This window comes from Pelodiscus sinensis, chromosome 1 (assembly GCF_052426305.1).
Source record: "Pelodiscus sinensis isolate ZL-2025 chromosome 1, ASM5242630v1, whole genome shotgun sequence".
Lineage (NCBI taxonomy): Eukaryota > Metazoa > Chordata > Testudines > Trionychidae > Pelodiscus > Pelodiscus sinensis.
In genome coordinates this window covers 101,797,965-101,813,167 of record NC_143052.1, presented here as the reverse complement: position 1 = coordinate 101,813,167, position 15,203 = coordinate 101,797,965, and the positions used below count along the sequence as shown (strand labels likewise).

General features: G+C 42.3%; 1 protein-coding gene across 5 annotated transcripts in view; it reads left to right on the top strand.

The window, feature by feature from the left end:
- MYBPC1 (myosin binding protein C1) overlaps nucleotides 1-15,203 on the top strand; it is a 111,495-nt gene that overhangs the window by 79,878 nt on the left and 16,414 nt on the right. For all 5 annotated transcript variants that reach the window (XM_006138047.5, XM_006138048.5, XM_075939289.2 and 2 more), the window contains 5 exons: nucleotides 4,578-4,745; nucleotides 6,087-6,175; nucleotides 8,129-8,324; nucleotides 9,101-9,240; nucleotides 14,146-14,305. In XM_006138047.5, coding sequence (XP_006138109.3) covers nucleotides 4,578-4,745; nucleotides 6,087-6,175; nucleotides 8,129-8,324; nucleotides 9,101-9,240; nucleotides 14,146-14,305 — 753 coding nt within the window. The remainder of the gene's footprint in view (nucleotides 1-4,577; nucleotides 4,746-6,086; nucleotides 6,176-8,128; nucleotides 8,325-9,100; nucleotides 9,241-14,145; nucleotides 14,306-15,203) is intronic.

Below are 15,203 nucleotides of genomic sequence, written 5' to 3'. Positions count from 1 at the left end.
CGGTGGCAGTGTAGACATACCCTCTGTAGAAAACACTGCCCTAGGAGGCCAACTGATGACTTAATGAATTTAAAAGTCTCTGTACATTATACCCTTGTTCTGCACACATAGCTCTCATTGAAGTCAATAGAAGTGTTGAGGAAAAAAAAAGGAAAATCAGGGATCTAATATGACCCTCTGGTCTCGGTACAGTAGCTCAGTGCAAAACAGCACAAGGAATTCTCTCTAATCAGAGGCTAAATACACTATTTATGATAGTACCAGCAATAGTATTGAGAGGAATTTTCCAAATATACATTTAAAGTGGCAGCAGTCCAAAGATCTTTGTATACCTGTCGAACAGAGCAAATTCTTTACTTTTTTCTTTCAGATAGGTTTAAAACATAAGAAGATACAACAAAATGACAGTTGAATCTGTCATTTTGGTGTTACCCACCTCTGATAAAATACAATGATTACAATGTATTTTACATAGACTTTTGTGCGTGTTTGTATATTCTATATATGCCTCACATATATACATATACATTTATATATATACACAATCAAAATTATTTATGTATATATTTAACCATAACATTTAGGAAGCAAGCTTTATAGAAAATACAAATAAATAGCTATTTAACTTACTGTGTATTCTTTTTTCTTTCATTGAGTGTTCTTTTCACTCTTTTCCAGTGTTTGCTGTCCTTCAGACTAATTTTTCTATAATGTTTAATAATTCTTTTAAATTTCAAGGTCCTTTATGACTGTATCTTTCATCTGTCACTCTTTGTATTGTCTGATTCTGCCTTTCTAGCCTGCCTCACATTTATCCATTCAGTAGTATGTTGTCTCTTTCTTGCCCTTGACTGTGGCATTATTAGAGTTTTTTAAATCATATTTTTAAGGAAAAAATCATAGGATGGTAGTAGGGAGAAGGAAAAAATCATAAAGGTATATAGATTATACGTGTCACAGGCATTGATTTGTACCCCTAGAACTCTTTATTTCACTAGTTAGGGCCTGGTCCTGCAATTGAATCCACATAGATGGATCCCTGTGGCCATTCGGAGACCCACTGGCCTCAGTGGGTTCCTTGTACTTCTCAGGGTGCATCCACATGTACCTGTTGCAGAATTGGAGCATTAGTATGACTACCAAGCCTTGGGCTTGCACTGTGATGATAGGGAACACATTTGAACATGAGATCTTGCCCCTGAGCTAGCCTTTAATATCCAACTTGATTTTCCTTCAAAAATGGGCTTTTCCCCCTTTCACACCTTGGTGGGGAGAGAAACATCATCATCCCTGGAGGAATTAAACCTCAGTAATATAGGGACTGACCTAGTTGTTTGTGTCATCTCAGGATTAGTTAATACGTTTTTGGTGTCAACGGGTGAAAATCATTCCTGCGCAAACGATCAGCACAAGACCTGTGCAAACACTTAGACCTCGGTCTATTTTGAAAAGTTAGCTAGCAATTTAGCAGCTTACAATGTTCTCAGTTGAATTGGCTGAGATCCTTGCTATCCCATTCACCCACCAGCATGCACCTGTTCCAAAATAATGGCCTTTTTAAAACTGTGGGAATTACAGAGCCCATGAGTCTATGGCCCGGACAGCTGTGAAAGAAATGCAGCCTTCGGGGTTATCTTAAATTAACATTTTTTTCCTGAATGCTGCTATTCTTCTTTCTTTCCCCTCAGTTAGATTTGATCTCTCTCTTTTTCACTCCTTCACTCTATTCTTTTTGAACTCCCCTCTCTCAATACTCTTTCAGTTGTCTTCTCTTTTGTACTGTATTTCCTTCTCCTTTGCTCCATTTCTCATCCCCAACTTTTTTTCCTCCTCCTTTTCCCCTTTTCATGGCTGTGATCAATCAAAACAAAACAAAAACAAAAACAAAACACCACCACCCCATTTCTTCTGTCCCACTTACCACCTTTTCCTGAGCACCATGAACAGTCCAGAAGATAATTTATTTTCTCCCAATAGCCATCTCCAGGGCCACAGTCATCCTGAATAATAGCTCCCAACCACCTTCAAAGCTGCATCTGGCCCTCAGAAGAAGTCCTGTTCTGCCAACTCACATGTAGTTTGAGGGACAAGATGTTCAGCTAGATATGATTAGGCATTGTTTGTGTTCCGACCTGAGTGCAAACTGATCACTCAGTGTTAAGGACCAAAACTCTTTCTGGAACCACTAAGGGTTTTTCTCTAGGGATGCTCATCTGGGTGCACTTCCTAGTTCATTGAGAGATTCAGGCACAAAGCAACCAGGCTGGGGGTTAGAGCTAAAGACCGAAAATAAGTGGTGTGAAGAAGAATGAGGACCTGACACAAAGAGAAGATAGTGCAACAAAAACGTCCTTGAATTATCCTGATTGTGTCAGCTGTGGTTCTTTTTTCTTCATTCTTTCCCCTCACTTTGTGGGTGACACCTCGGTTGTAGAAGACCGTGAAGGAAGCCAGTTAAACTACTCTGCTTATCTGGAAGAATACTACTTATATGCGCTTTACTCTGGTGAATGTTTCTCACTCCAGATGCACTTTGCCTGCAAACTCCCTGAATCTTCAGGGAGCAGTACATATTTCTGCATAATTACTAACAGGAAATGCTAACCACTGACAATTCTCCTGTGTGAAAGTGGGTGTCTGATTAATTTTAATGATGGACTCTCACAAGGTATATCGGCAGATCTGTGTGGTGAATTGGTGGAGGCAACTTTAGACCTGGCAGGTACAGTATTCAATGAAGGTTATAAAACTTTCTTATCTATATAGAGACCGATTTCTGAGAGCCTAACTGACTTGGAGGGTTGTGGGGGGAGAAGCATTAACCTCCAGAACCTACAACTCTGGTTATCCACAGAAAAATCTAGGAACATTCAAAGGATGGGGAAAGAATCAGGAAATTGAACGCCTCTGACCTCAACCCTCTTGTGTTAGTTGAAAGGAAAAGTTTAATCCCTTCCTAAGAGTGGGTCCCATCCTTATAAAAATGTATCCCAATATTCTTCCGTAATTCTCCAGTGCACTAGAGTTTATAGCAGTATAACTAGTCTTGTTACTATAGAAATCTGACTCTGAAGGTCTAAAAGCTAGGGGACTTACAGTGATCCAGTTTGGGAGGACAGAAAGGGAGGGATGGGGAAAACCGTATCCTATGTAACCTGGGCTTCTCTAAAAATCTGTAATTTTGCAATAGATCCATGAATGATGTATGGCAATATTACCGCAAGGTGAAAGCACTGAGAACACTGGGATCATCTGACAAACTTTGATCAGAATTGTCCTTTTGTCTTTCATGGCAGCCCTGTTTGTTAAAATGTGAAAGTACCTAAATAACAAATACTTCATTAATTAGCATTAGAGCTAACAATATAATTAGACCATATAAAACAATATACAATTGTACGTAACTATCACTGACTCCATCATACAAATGGGTGACTGAGGTACAGAGAGCTTTGGTGACCTACCTATGGATAGTCGGTGGCAGATCTGGGGAACAGAACTCTGATTGCTAATCCTAAACCCTGTCCATGAACCATTTTGTCTCCCGAATGAAGCAGCAGTCACAGTAAAGCTGACACTTCATAAATAAAGCAAAATGCAGGACAATGTAGCACTTTAAGACTAACAAGATGGTTTATTAGATGATCTTTCGTGGGCCAGACCCACTTCCTCAGATTTGAGGAAGTGGGTCTGGCCCACGAAAGCTCATCATCTAATAAACCATCTTGTTAGTCTTTAAAGTGCTACATTTTGCTTCAGCTACCCCAGACTAACACGGCTACATTTCTATCACTTCATAAATAAGTAATTATGTTCTACTATCAGCTGATACGTGACAGATGGGATTTTTAAAAATGTGCTCAGGGCTGGTCTAACTATGCTCCCACTGAAATCAATGAGAAATTTCCCACTGACTTCAACAAAATCAGAATTAGGCCAATGTTGAGTGCTGTAGAACAGTGTTTTTCAACCTTTTTTTTTATTAAAAAAAAATTATAAGTACCCCCAGTACCTACAGTTTTCAGACATACACAAAATTTTCTACCATTGCAACATGTTTGTTTAAAGAACTTAATCGTAGCTGGGTGGGTGATGAAATTCTTGCATGTAAAAAGTACAAAAATAATAAAACGCTATAAAACTTAAAACAAAAATACAGGTTTTCTCCACATTTCAGTTGTGTTGACGTACCCCCCAGACGTCTCTCGAGTACTCCTAAGGGTACTCGTACCACTGGTTGAGAAACTCTGCTGTAGAAAACCACACTCAATATGCTGCTATATTTTATTAATAGACTTTTAATGGATTTCCATAATTACATTCTGTAATTACTGTTCACGTGTTTACTTTTTAATCTTTTTTAAAAAAGATAATGATGATTATCCTTCGAAACATTTCCCTGCTTATTATCTCTGTATTAATCCAAATAAATATTTTATAACAGCATTCACAGAGAATTAAATAATCAGCAACAGTTTCTGTCCAGTTATTCACTTTACTGTAACTTTTCTTGATGGAGAAGTGATTCCGTTTATAATTCTGTAATTTCCCCCTTCTTTTTCTTTTTCCTAAACCAGCGGAAGAATGGATAGTAGCTAACCCAGAACTGACGGACAAAACAAGGTTCACCATCCCGAACCTGCCAACTGATTCCAGAATTTTTGTGAGAGTAAAAGCTGTGAATGCTGCTGGTCCCAGTGAACCTAAATTGTACCCACAACCTATTTTAGTCAAGGAAGTTGTAGGTAAGATACACCATTATTTATCTCTTCTCTCACCCATACACACACTTTCAGCTTTCATGATGCTGCTTCTTTGTAACTGGCGCTTGAAGTTGGAGACCGCAGAATATAGTCACATGCTGAAGCCATGCCAAAACAATACTGCATACTCCAAGCATTCAAAAAGCATGCGGTCACCTTAGAAATAATATATTTTGATGTGTTTTTATTTGCCTTCTGGTTAGGGAGGGGGGCAGATTTGGGGTCTCATGTTTCCAAGCATCTTTCTACAGTCAAGAAGTCTAGAAGTGTGCTTTTTCTTTTACTGAAAGCTGTGATTTTCAAGTACTCCTGTAACTCTAGGAGCTGGGGCTTAAAAATAACAAATAGCACATCAAAGCTGATGAGACTTGTGATAACATTGTAAGAATTGGCAACACTGCATGCTGGCTAAAACAAGCTACAGGCACAGTGGTGAAAGGTGGCCACTTCTATCAGTTTGCTTTTACATCTTCTGAAAAAGTGGAAGCAACAGTAACCCAAACAGATACAGTTACACACACACACACAGTCTCATTCCCTTCTTATGCTGCTAACCAGTGATCAGACAGGCAAGATTCGAAATGCAAAAGCTAGACAGTAAAGCTGACTTTGACCATCAATTCAAATTCACTTTGTTATCCATTAACTACTTTCACACTATTTGAAGTTAGTTATCCCCAATATCTTCGTATCCAGCTGGGACCATTGTCCAATCCATGGCACTGCTGGAGGCTGTTTTGGCCCAGCATAAATTACAGCATTTTAATATGCATGGGGCCAATACGTGACATAGAGATCAGGAAAGCATAGCAGCATTCTGGACATTTGACACACTCCCTCTCCTATGCTAGGAGTATCCTCAGATGGACAGATAGGGTAGTTATAAAGACCTGTTGAACCACTGGAATAGCACAGAAGGGCTTTAACATAAGCAGGATCTGGCCCTTCGTCTTTTTAACATGCAGAATGTTAATTCCCTGCAACGAGCTCCAGCCTTTTCTGCCATGTATGCTTTTGAAAACTCTGTAAGACACGTATAAATTAAAAGCATATGTGTCACAGCAGCCAAGCTGTGGTGCTGCTAACAGAGTCTGTCACTGATCTACTCAGTAGCCTATCAGTGCACTTAGCATTTTCTAAAAAAATAAGGCCCTTAAGGTGTTTTAAGTTAGGAACCCAAAAATGGAAGCATCCTGTCCACAACTCACTTTCAAGAAATGTATATCATAGATTCTAATGTTACAAATATCTGTGCTCACCAACATTGTTGAATTCAATACCACCATTAAAAACAAAACACAAAAACACTTCCTTATTTTTTAGAACCTCCAAAGATTCGTCTACCAAGACACTTAAAACAAACCTACATTCGAAGGGTTGGAGAAACTGTGAATCTTGTTATTCCTTTCCAGGTGAGAAATAAAGACACAGTTATTAATGCTTATTTTTCTTATATTGCTGCTGTTAGAACTGCATGTTATATGACTATGGTGCTGCATGACATTAATTTAAGCAGGAGCAGACATACATGAACAGTCAAGGTGGTCATTTCTGTGCCTTCTGAAATCAGACTGTGCTCAGCCAAAGACTGAATTTTATAACTAGCAAACAGTGTTTGATCCATTGTCTATAGTGGTCCACAGAATACCCATAGTCTCCAAGATAGACCTGCCATTACACACAAGATAATCACTAGCACAACACAAAGCAGTTGCAATAGACATCTAATGATTAGATATGGTTTCTAGAGCTGGAATGTGACATTTATTCACTATCTTGCTGTGGGAGTGGTGGGGAATTTCACCAAACCCGCAGAATCATTGTGCAACAAGGCCTCAGAGTACACGAGCAACATGCACTTTCTGTTCCAGTTAGTTAACTCTGTTGGCTGGAGGCAGAGCCATAGCCTGACCAACTCCCAACACAATCTGAAGCTAGCTGTTTCAGTAATAATTATCTGCAGAGTTCTTGCCCTACTGTGTCCAAACCTTATGTTCTCTTCTTCCTTTGTGTACATATGCAGCTGTTGGACACAGTATGAGCTGTAGGAAATGCTATTTCTGGTAAATCAACAGTACTACTGTGTGATGTATACCAGAGGTGGGCAATAATTTTTGATGGGAGAGGGGTACTCCAAGAATTTAGAAAGTGGTCAAGGGCTACGGTCTTCTATATTATGGAGGAGGTGCGGTGTCTGGGATGGAGGTTGGGTGCTGAATGGAGCTTGCAATAAGGGATTGGGTGCAGGAGAAAGTGTGGGGTCTGGAAGGAAGTTTGGGTGAAAGAGACAGTTGAGACCTGGGTTAGGGGAGTAGGGTGTAGGGGTTTGGGCTGTTACCTGGGGCAGGAGGGGGTTGTGACCTGGGGCAAAGGATTGGAGTGCGGGGTCTGGGAGGGGATATGGGGGCAGGAGGAGGCAGAGGCTTTGGCTTATGTGGGGTAGGGGTGCAGAAGGGAGGACAGAGGGTTTGGGTTGCAACCTAGGACAGGAGGGAGCTGTGACCTAGGACAAGGGATTGGGGTGCAGGACCTGGGAGTAGATATGGAGACAAGAAGGGGCAGAGAGTTTGGGTTATGTGGGGTGGGGAGGGCAAAGTGTTGGGGTGCTAGAGGCAGGCTCTGGCTGAGAGACTTACCTGCTTGTCCCACTCCCACACTGCTGCATGGGCCACATGATTTTTGAACAGCTACAAGCCTGGGGGGGGGGAGGAGGAGTGAGGGTGGTTCTCAGTCTGACTGTTGCCAGAAACTGGCCAATGGGAATGTGCTGGGGGCAAGGGCAGTGCATGAAGCCTCTCCTCCCTCCCCTGGGCTCACAGCTGTTCAAACATAGCCCTGCAACAGCCTCTTTTCTCAGCAGTGTGTGGGGGACAAGCAGCGAGTCTGCCTGAGGCTCCCCACTGTGTCCACGGGCCGGGTCTGGTGGCTTGGTGGGCTGGATCTGGCCCACAGAGGGTATTTTGCCCAGGCCTGATGTATATACTTCACCCAAATACTCTGAAAGAGCTGAGTTTACCATATTAAACAGTACTCCTGAAATTCTTGGTTCTACAGGGGCAATCTTCTGGTAGTGACACAGCATAATCAATAAGTTAGTGTCTGTTGACATCACACTGTGATTCTCCTGGGGCAATTGCTTCTGATAACCTCTGAAAATAAAATTAATATTGCTCATTACATTGAGAAGAAAAATAAGTAAAAGCACACCTGACTGCCTCTGAATTGCCTTGTGTTTCGGGTTATCTGCTTTTCCTTCAAAGAGTTTCCGTCATTCTGGTTCAAGAAGATTTTTATTCTTTGCGACAGCCTAACACTTCTGTCCCTTCCAAACAGCACACTTCATTTGTTCCATGGCTTTTTAACAGGGAAGACCAAGACCAAAGGTATCTTGGAAGAAAAATGGTGCGTCTGTAGACAAGAACCAAATTAACATCCGCAACAGTGAAAACGATACTATCATCTTTATCCGAAAGGCAGAGAGGAGCCACTCTGGAAAATACGACTTGAAAGTGAAAGTAGATAACTTGGTGGACAAAGCTACAATAGATATTCAAGTAGTTGGTATGTTTTAAAAAAAAGTATTGTGGCAAAGCAGACTCCAAAAATATGTTACCAATGTGCTGTGGAAAACAAATTTCCAGTTACAGCTTCCTCTACAATGGTACCTTTCTACATCAGATCACTTGGCCAGAGATTCTGAACCAGGTCCCCAGCTAATGTAACTGGGGACCTCTGTACAAACTGTCATTAGCCAGCCTGAACAACGTAGAATCCTAAAGTACTTCACTCTTGTAAGGGTCTTTTATGTTCCATGTTTGTCTGAATCACTGAAGACTTTCACGACTTGGATGACATTCAGTCAGATCTGAGACAGCTCTATTGTAGCAAGAGTTAGTTTTTCCACAGACATGACTTGGAAGAGACCATAAGGCTGTTAAAAGCTTTATGATGGAAAAAAGAGAGACACTTGGGAAATTACATACAAGATCTATATACATCTTTTAGGTGAAATTGGTATCACAGCCTACATTTAAGGTTGCCTGAAAATGCCTCATTATAAGATCACGTTTTCATTTTCTCAGAACTTTGCCAAAATAGTATGTGATCCTGGTAACTGAAGACCTTTCCATAACATGTATGCCCAATGGGGTCCAAGTAAAGGTTGCACGGGCAACCTAAATTCTGGCATTTCCTAACTTTTGAGTGCTAGACCTTGCAGCCTTCTTTTTAGCATTGTTTGTTGTGTACAAGATTGCATATAGACATAGCTAGCTCTGAGAGGGAGAAACAGAGAGCAGGCCTAATGGAAAGATGACCATGCCACATCATCATTACAGATCGCCCTGGCCCACCGCACGTTGTAACAATTGAGGATGTTTGGGGAGAGAATGTTGCTTTAACATGGCAGCCGCCAAAGGACAATGGGAACGCTGCCATTACGGGCTACACGATTCAAAAAGCGGACAAGAAGAGTATGGTAAGTTATAAAACGTGTCTGACCCAGTTTAAATCCTGACAGTAACCATGTTCTTTCTTTTAAATATAAAAAGCCCTATTTACCTGGACCAATGTTGATGGCTGAGACATTGGATCATTATAGAACCACACTACAATTCAGAAAATCTCAAAAGTTCATCTGAAAATCCCAGTGTCCACAGTATTCAAAGTTTGTAAGTGGGAACCCACCAAATGCTGCTTTTGAAGGCAGGGTGGCCCTGCAGATAGTCCACTAGATGGGTAGGAGATCTGGGTTCTGTCCCCAGCCTGCTGGGTGACCTGAGGCAAATCCCTTCACTTCTCTATACTACACTTCACAAATTAAGTAAGGATCATTATCCCTATATTACAGATTGGAATACTGATGCTAACCTAATTTGTCAAATGTTTTAAGATTTATAGATGACAAGTGCTATATGTGGAGCTAACTATTGTTATTATTTCACAACCAAACTCCTGTTTTATAGCTCTGTAAGAGACAGGAGTTAGGTTTCTACATTTAATAGATACTACAAGTTTGGACATGGGAATCTAAGAGATATGAACAAGTTTGCATGGGAAGCACATTAATACACTGACCTGCTGTGTGACCTTGTACTAGTCAGTTCACCTCCTTGTGACAGTAGTCCCTCTCCTACCCTTCATCTTTCTTTAGATAATAAGCTGTTTGGGCCAAAGCCTTTCTCTGATTATGTGCATACACAGTGCCTAGCACAATGGGGCCTCATATCAGTTCAGACTTCTAGGTGCTAGTGCAATGGTGGGCAGCCTGCAGCCCACAGACTTCCTGGCTGCCCCCAGCTCCACGTGCCTCTTCCCACCCCATGCCATTAGAGCCCCACACTTCCTACTCCTCCACCTTCTCTCCCAGCACTTTCAGCTGCGTGAGGGGCATGTGGGAGAGGGGGAGCAGGCAGGGGGACTAGGGGACTGCAGGTGGAACCCCAGTGGGTCGCGGGCTGCTGTGACCCACTGAGGTGAAGGAGGGCTACTACTGTGTCCCACCCACCATTCCTTGTTGCCCATACCTGTGCTACTGTAATACAAAATAAAATGATAGGAGTCTATCATGTACTCTATGAGGGTATGTCTACACTACAGCACTAATTTGAACTAACTTAATTCAAATTAGTTAATTCGAACTAAGCTAATTAGAATTAGTGCATCTAGACCTAAACACTAATTCGAATTAGCGTTTTGCTAATTCAAAATAGCATGTCCGCATTGAGTGGACACTGAACCGAAGTTCAGGCTGGCCGGAAGCAGTGCCGGCAGGGCATCAAGTTAGGACTTAGAGTGTGGAGCTGCTGCCTCAGGCTAGCCGAGGGCTGTGCTTAAAGGGACCCGACCCCCCACCCCGGACAGGCAGTTCTCAGGGTTCCCCGCTTGCTTGTCTACATCGATGAGGGACAGCAAAGCAGTCCTGTCTTGGAGTGCCCTGAGTGCCCACACTCGGCACATCACAGTACTCGGCCATCAGCCCGGCTGCACTTGCTGCAGGCTGCCATCCGGGGGGGGGGCTCAATCGGGGGGCTGTCAGGATCCAGGAGGCCCTGCAGGAGAGCTTCCACTGTGAGGAGACCACAGAGCCTCCCCAGTCCTCCCCATCGGGGGCTAATGCCCCATTCCTCCCTCACCTCCTTCCACTTACCCTTCCCTAGCCCCCCTTCCTGATGTAAAAAATAAAGGACACGTGTGTTCAAAAATAGAAACTCTCTTAATTTAACAAAACTGGGGGGGGGGGATTAACCTCTGGGGAGACTGGGAAAAGGAGGTGGGAGTGGGGAAGAGAGAGGGTGGGAGAGGGGAGGTGGAAACCTGTGAGGAGGGAGCTGGAAGGGAGGAAGCCAGGGGAAGAAAGAGGAGGGGAAGTATAAAACTATGGTACGCCATATCTTCAGTACTGTGTACAGATGTGGTCTTCTCACCTCAAAAAAGATATTTTGGCCTTGGAAAGGGTTCAGAAAAGGGCAACTAAAATGATTAGGGGTTTGGAACAGGTCCCATATGAAGAGAGGCTAAAGAGACTGGGACTTTTCAGCTTAGAAAAGAAGAGATTGAGGGGGGATATGATAGAGGTGTGGAGAGGGTGAATAAAGAAAAGTTCTTCGTTAGTTCCCATAATATAAGGACTAGAGGACACCAAATGAAATTAATGGGTAGCAGGTTTAAAACTAATAAAAGAAAGTTCTTCTTCACACGGCGTGTAGTCAACCTGTGGAACTCCTTGCCAGAGGAGGCTGTGAAGGCTAGGACTATAACAGAGTTTAAAGAGAATCTAGATAATTTCATGGAGGTTAGGTCCATAAAAGGCTATTAGCCAGGGGATAGAAATGGTGTCCCTGGCCTCTGTTTGTAGAAGGATGGAGATGGATGGCATGAGACAAATCGCTTGGTCATTGTCTTCGGTCCACCCTGGTGCTGGCCGCTGTCGGCAGCCAGGCTACTGGGCTAGATGGACCTTTGGTCTGACCCAGTTCAGCCATTCTTATGTTCTAAGCTCAGGGCTCAGGGTCGGGGGTCTCACTGGACCAACTTGATTTTCATGCAAACCTGCTCCTGGGTTCGCATGTGGCCTTTGGTGGCCAGGCTGGCAGCTATCCTGTCCTAGACGGCCGCATTCCTGTGCCTAGTGTGGAGGTCATGGACATTGGAGGCCTCCCCCCAAACCTGGATGAGGTCCACGTTCTCCGCACTAGACCAGGCGGGCGCCGCCTCTTGCGGCCCCGGGCAGGCTCCTGTGAGCTGCCAGCCTGGTCCTGGGAAGAGGCGCATGGCTGGGTGGCAGCGGGTGGCTGGCTCATGCCGTGCCAGGTGCAGGGTCTGCTGGCTGGGTGCTGGCAGGCTTGCAACTGGCACAAGCACTGTAGCCAGACCATGCCCCTTTAAGGGCTCCAGGGCCGGGAGGGGGGCAGAGAAGTTTCCCTGGTTTGGCCCAGAGTGGCCACCAGGGCAAGCTGGGAAGGGCTAGCCTCCAACTAGTTCGAATTAAGTGGCTACACAGCCCTTAATTCAAACTACTTAATTTGAACGAGGCGTTAGTCCTCATAGAATGAGGTTTACCCTAGTTCGAATTAAGCGCTCCGCTTAATTAAATTAGAATTAAATTCGAACTAGCGGTTTGTATGTATAGACGCTATTAAAGTTAATTTGAACTAACGGCTGTTAGTTCGAATTAACTTTGTAGTGTAGACATACCCTGAGTCCCATATCATCTCCATACTGTCTGTGACAATTTTCCTATAATAATTTTAAGGGGGATTTGAAATGATTGCTTCCAAAGGGACATTTTCTTAAGACAGTTGTCTCTGAAGAGTGGATGATCCTTTCTGAGAGTTATGAGCTATATTATTGGGAAGCCTAAAATAATGTGACTTTTCAGGTTTAGTACATGTCAGCATAAACTCTGGCACAAGAAACTTACAGAAATATAGTCAGAAAAAGAGAGACAACTGGAAGGGGTCGCATAAATAAAAGAGAGAGCATTTTCATGGACACATTCTGCTTCACATGAATAATATTTTTAGCGTTAGTCTTCCTGATCTCACTAGATGGATATTGTGTACCGAGATCAAATTTAAATTTGATATTTAAAGAGATGTCTTTCATCTAAACGTGTCTCTTGAGAGTTATGCAGATAGATGCCTGAAGCAGTATGCAGTGGAGTATATAAGACTTCCCAAGAGGCAAGTGTTCTGCCAGAAACAGCAGGAGTTCAGAGCTGATGAAATCACATCCACAGGACTTTGTTACAAGGGAAAATAACTATACCATACATTGAATGCTTGTTTCTGTCCTCTAACTTTGCCCCTGGGACTGCTACAAACACTGATTTTAAAAACAGGTTTGTCTAGCTGTTTATTGCACTGTCAGTGTCCCTTATTTACACATGATTTCTCAAAATTCAATCTAAAATTAACTGGAAGTCTTATTTTTATCAAATAAGTTACCTCTTGGCTACTGCTATGGGAGACTTGGTCCTATTGCAGTCTCATGATTCTGGGTGAGCTTCACATACGGCTCTCCTTAAACTGTACTGTTACTATTGCTAAGGGAAAGCACCTCTGAAGAACCAATCACCTGGCTAATCAAGTGTCCGTACTATAGACACTGCTTTTCCTAATCCATCAACTGTTCTTAAATCATGTTAAATCACCAGAATGGAATCATACTTCCTGAAGGCAGATTAGTATTCAGGCACTCGTTATTAGTTTTTTTATTGCTTTCATTTTGTAGTCACTTGCTTTCTTATCTGCAGCAATACTTTCTCTGTCAGCCATATGAAATCTGAGTGGCAGAGCCTGCCTTTCTTCTCTTGCACAATAGGACCTTTGTACTTTTGCATTTCCTACAATTATCCTGCCTAACCATCAGAATGTGACAATTCAGTAGGGTTCACTTTCTATTCACCCTTCATTTGCTTGTGACTCCTCTGTCCTCACCCGGTCAGTGTGTAGTGACTAACTTAGAATTCATTAAAAACTAAAAAAACAACAATCGCCTTGTAGCACTTTAAAGACTAACAAAACATGTAGATGGTATTATGAGCTTTCGTGGGAACAGCAGCTTCTAAAGATGAAGTCCGGTCATCTGAAGAAGTGGGCTGTGCCCACGAAAGCTCATGATACCATCTACATGTTTTGTTAGTCTATAAAGTGCTGCCAGATTTATTTATTTTTAAAGTTTTCCCCTGTTACAGACTAATTTGGCTACCCCTCTGAAACTTTAGAATTCATTGCCATAAGCTCTGTTATTGCATTATGTTTTATACAAATCCCTTAAAATTTGTTTTCGTTCTTCATATGCATAGTGGCTATTCTAACCCCCTGCTGCTGATTGATAAAGTGTGTTGTAGGCAAACTTAGCCTGTGTTTGTGTCTTGCAGGAGTGGTTCACCGTAATTGAGCACTACCACCGAACTAGCGCCACCATTACTGAACTCATCATAGGCAATGAGTACTACTTCCGGATCTTCTCTGAAAACATGTGTGGCCTTAGTGATGAGGCAACAATGACCCGAGAGAGTGCTGTGATCGCAAAGGATGGTGAGCTAACTGCTAACCCTAACCCTTCCCCACTTATATATTTAAGTGGGGAAGGGTTAGGGTTTCAGAGTGAGGAAAGAAATGAGACACAAAAAGACTGCACCTCATGTAGTCACTCACACTCATGCAAAGTGAAAGTAAATTGCAACTGCAATTTATGAGACAAGCAACAAAGCGGTAGAGGATGATGCTTGATTTTGAATGGTAACATCAGTTCCACTCTCAATTCCAAATAATATATCTGAGCTTCAAACATTTTAAATGGAAACAAAGGTGTTGTAACAGATACACACACTGTTGTAAATCAGAGTGGTATCGAGCATGACCTGAGTTCTGGAATGGTCCGTCACTCCCATCCAGTGTGTACTGCGAAGGCAGTTGGTGTAAATGTACAGGGCCAACGTGAGGCATGTGCAGTTGGTTCCCCCACACTTGGGGCCGCACTTTATTATTTGCCTCGCTCCAGGCTCTATTCTTATGTATTGCAGATGCAGACAATTTATTACATATTAAAACAATAGTTATTAAAGTTCAAATTATATTAAAATATCTATATAAATACATTTGTTTTGTAGAAGTAAAATCTTCCTTCTGACCTATACAAATAAGTTTAAAATACATATGTCCATTTTAAACCAAGCACCATAAGATAGACTGTAAAGCATGTACTACAGTGTATAGAGATATGTTCATGCATTATGTACTGTGGGCTAATGGCATTAATGTGGTGGAATGTAGTTTTAGTTAAAAGTATTATAGTGAATTTGAATTTGTTTTCTTCGTCATTTTTGTGCAACTAATATATATACACACATCCACTTCTGCTCCACATATTTGAACTAGGCCCCACAAATAATCATGCCGGCCTTGTAAGTTTAGCGGGATAGATAGGGTCGCT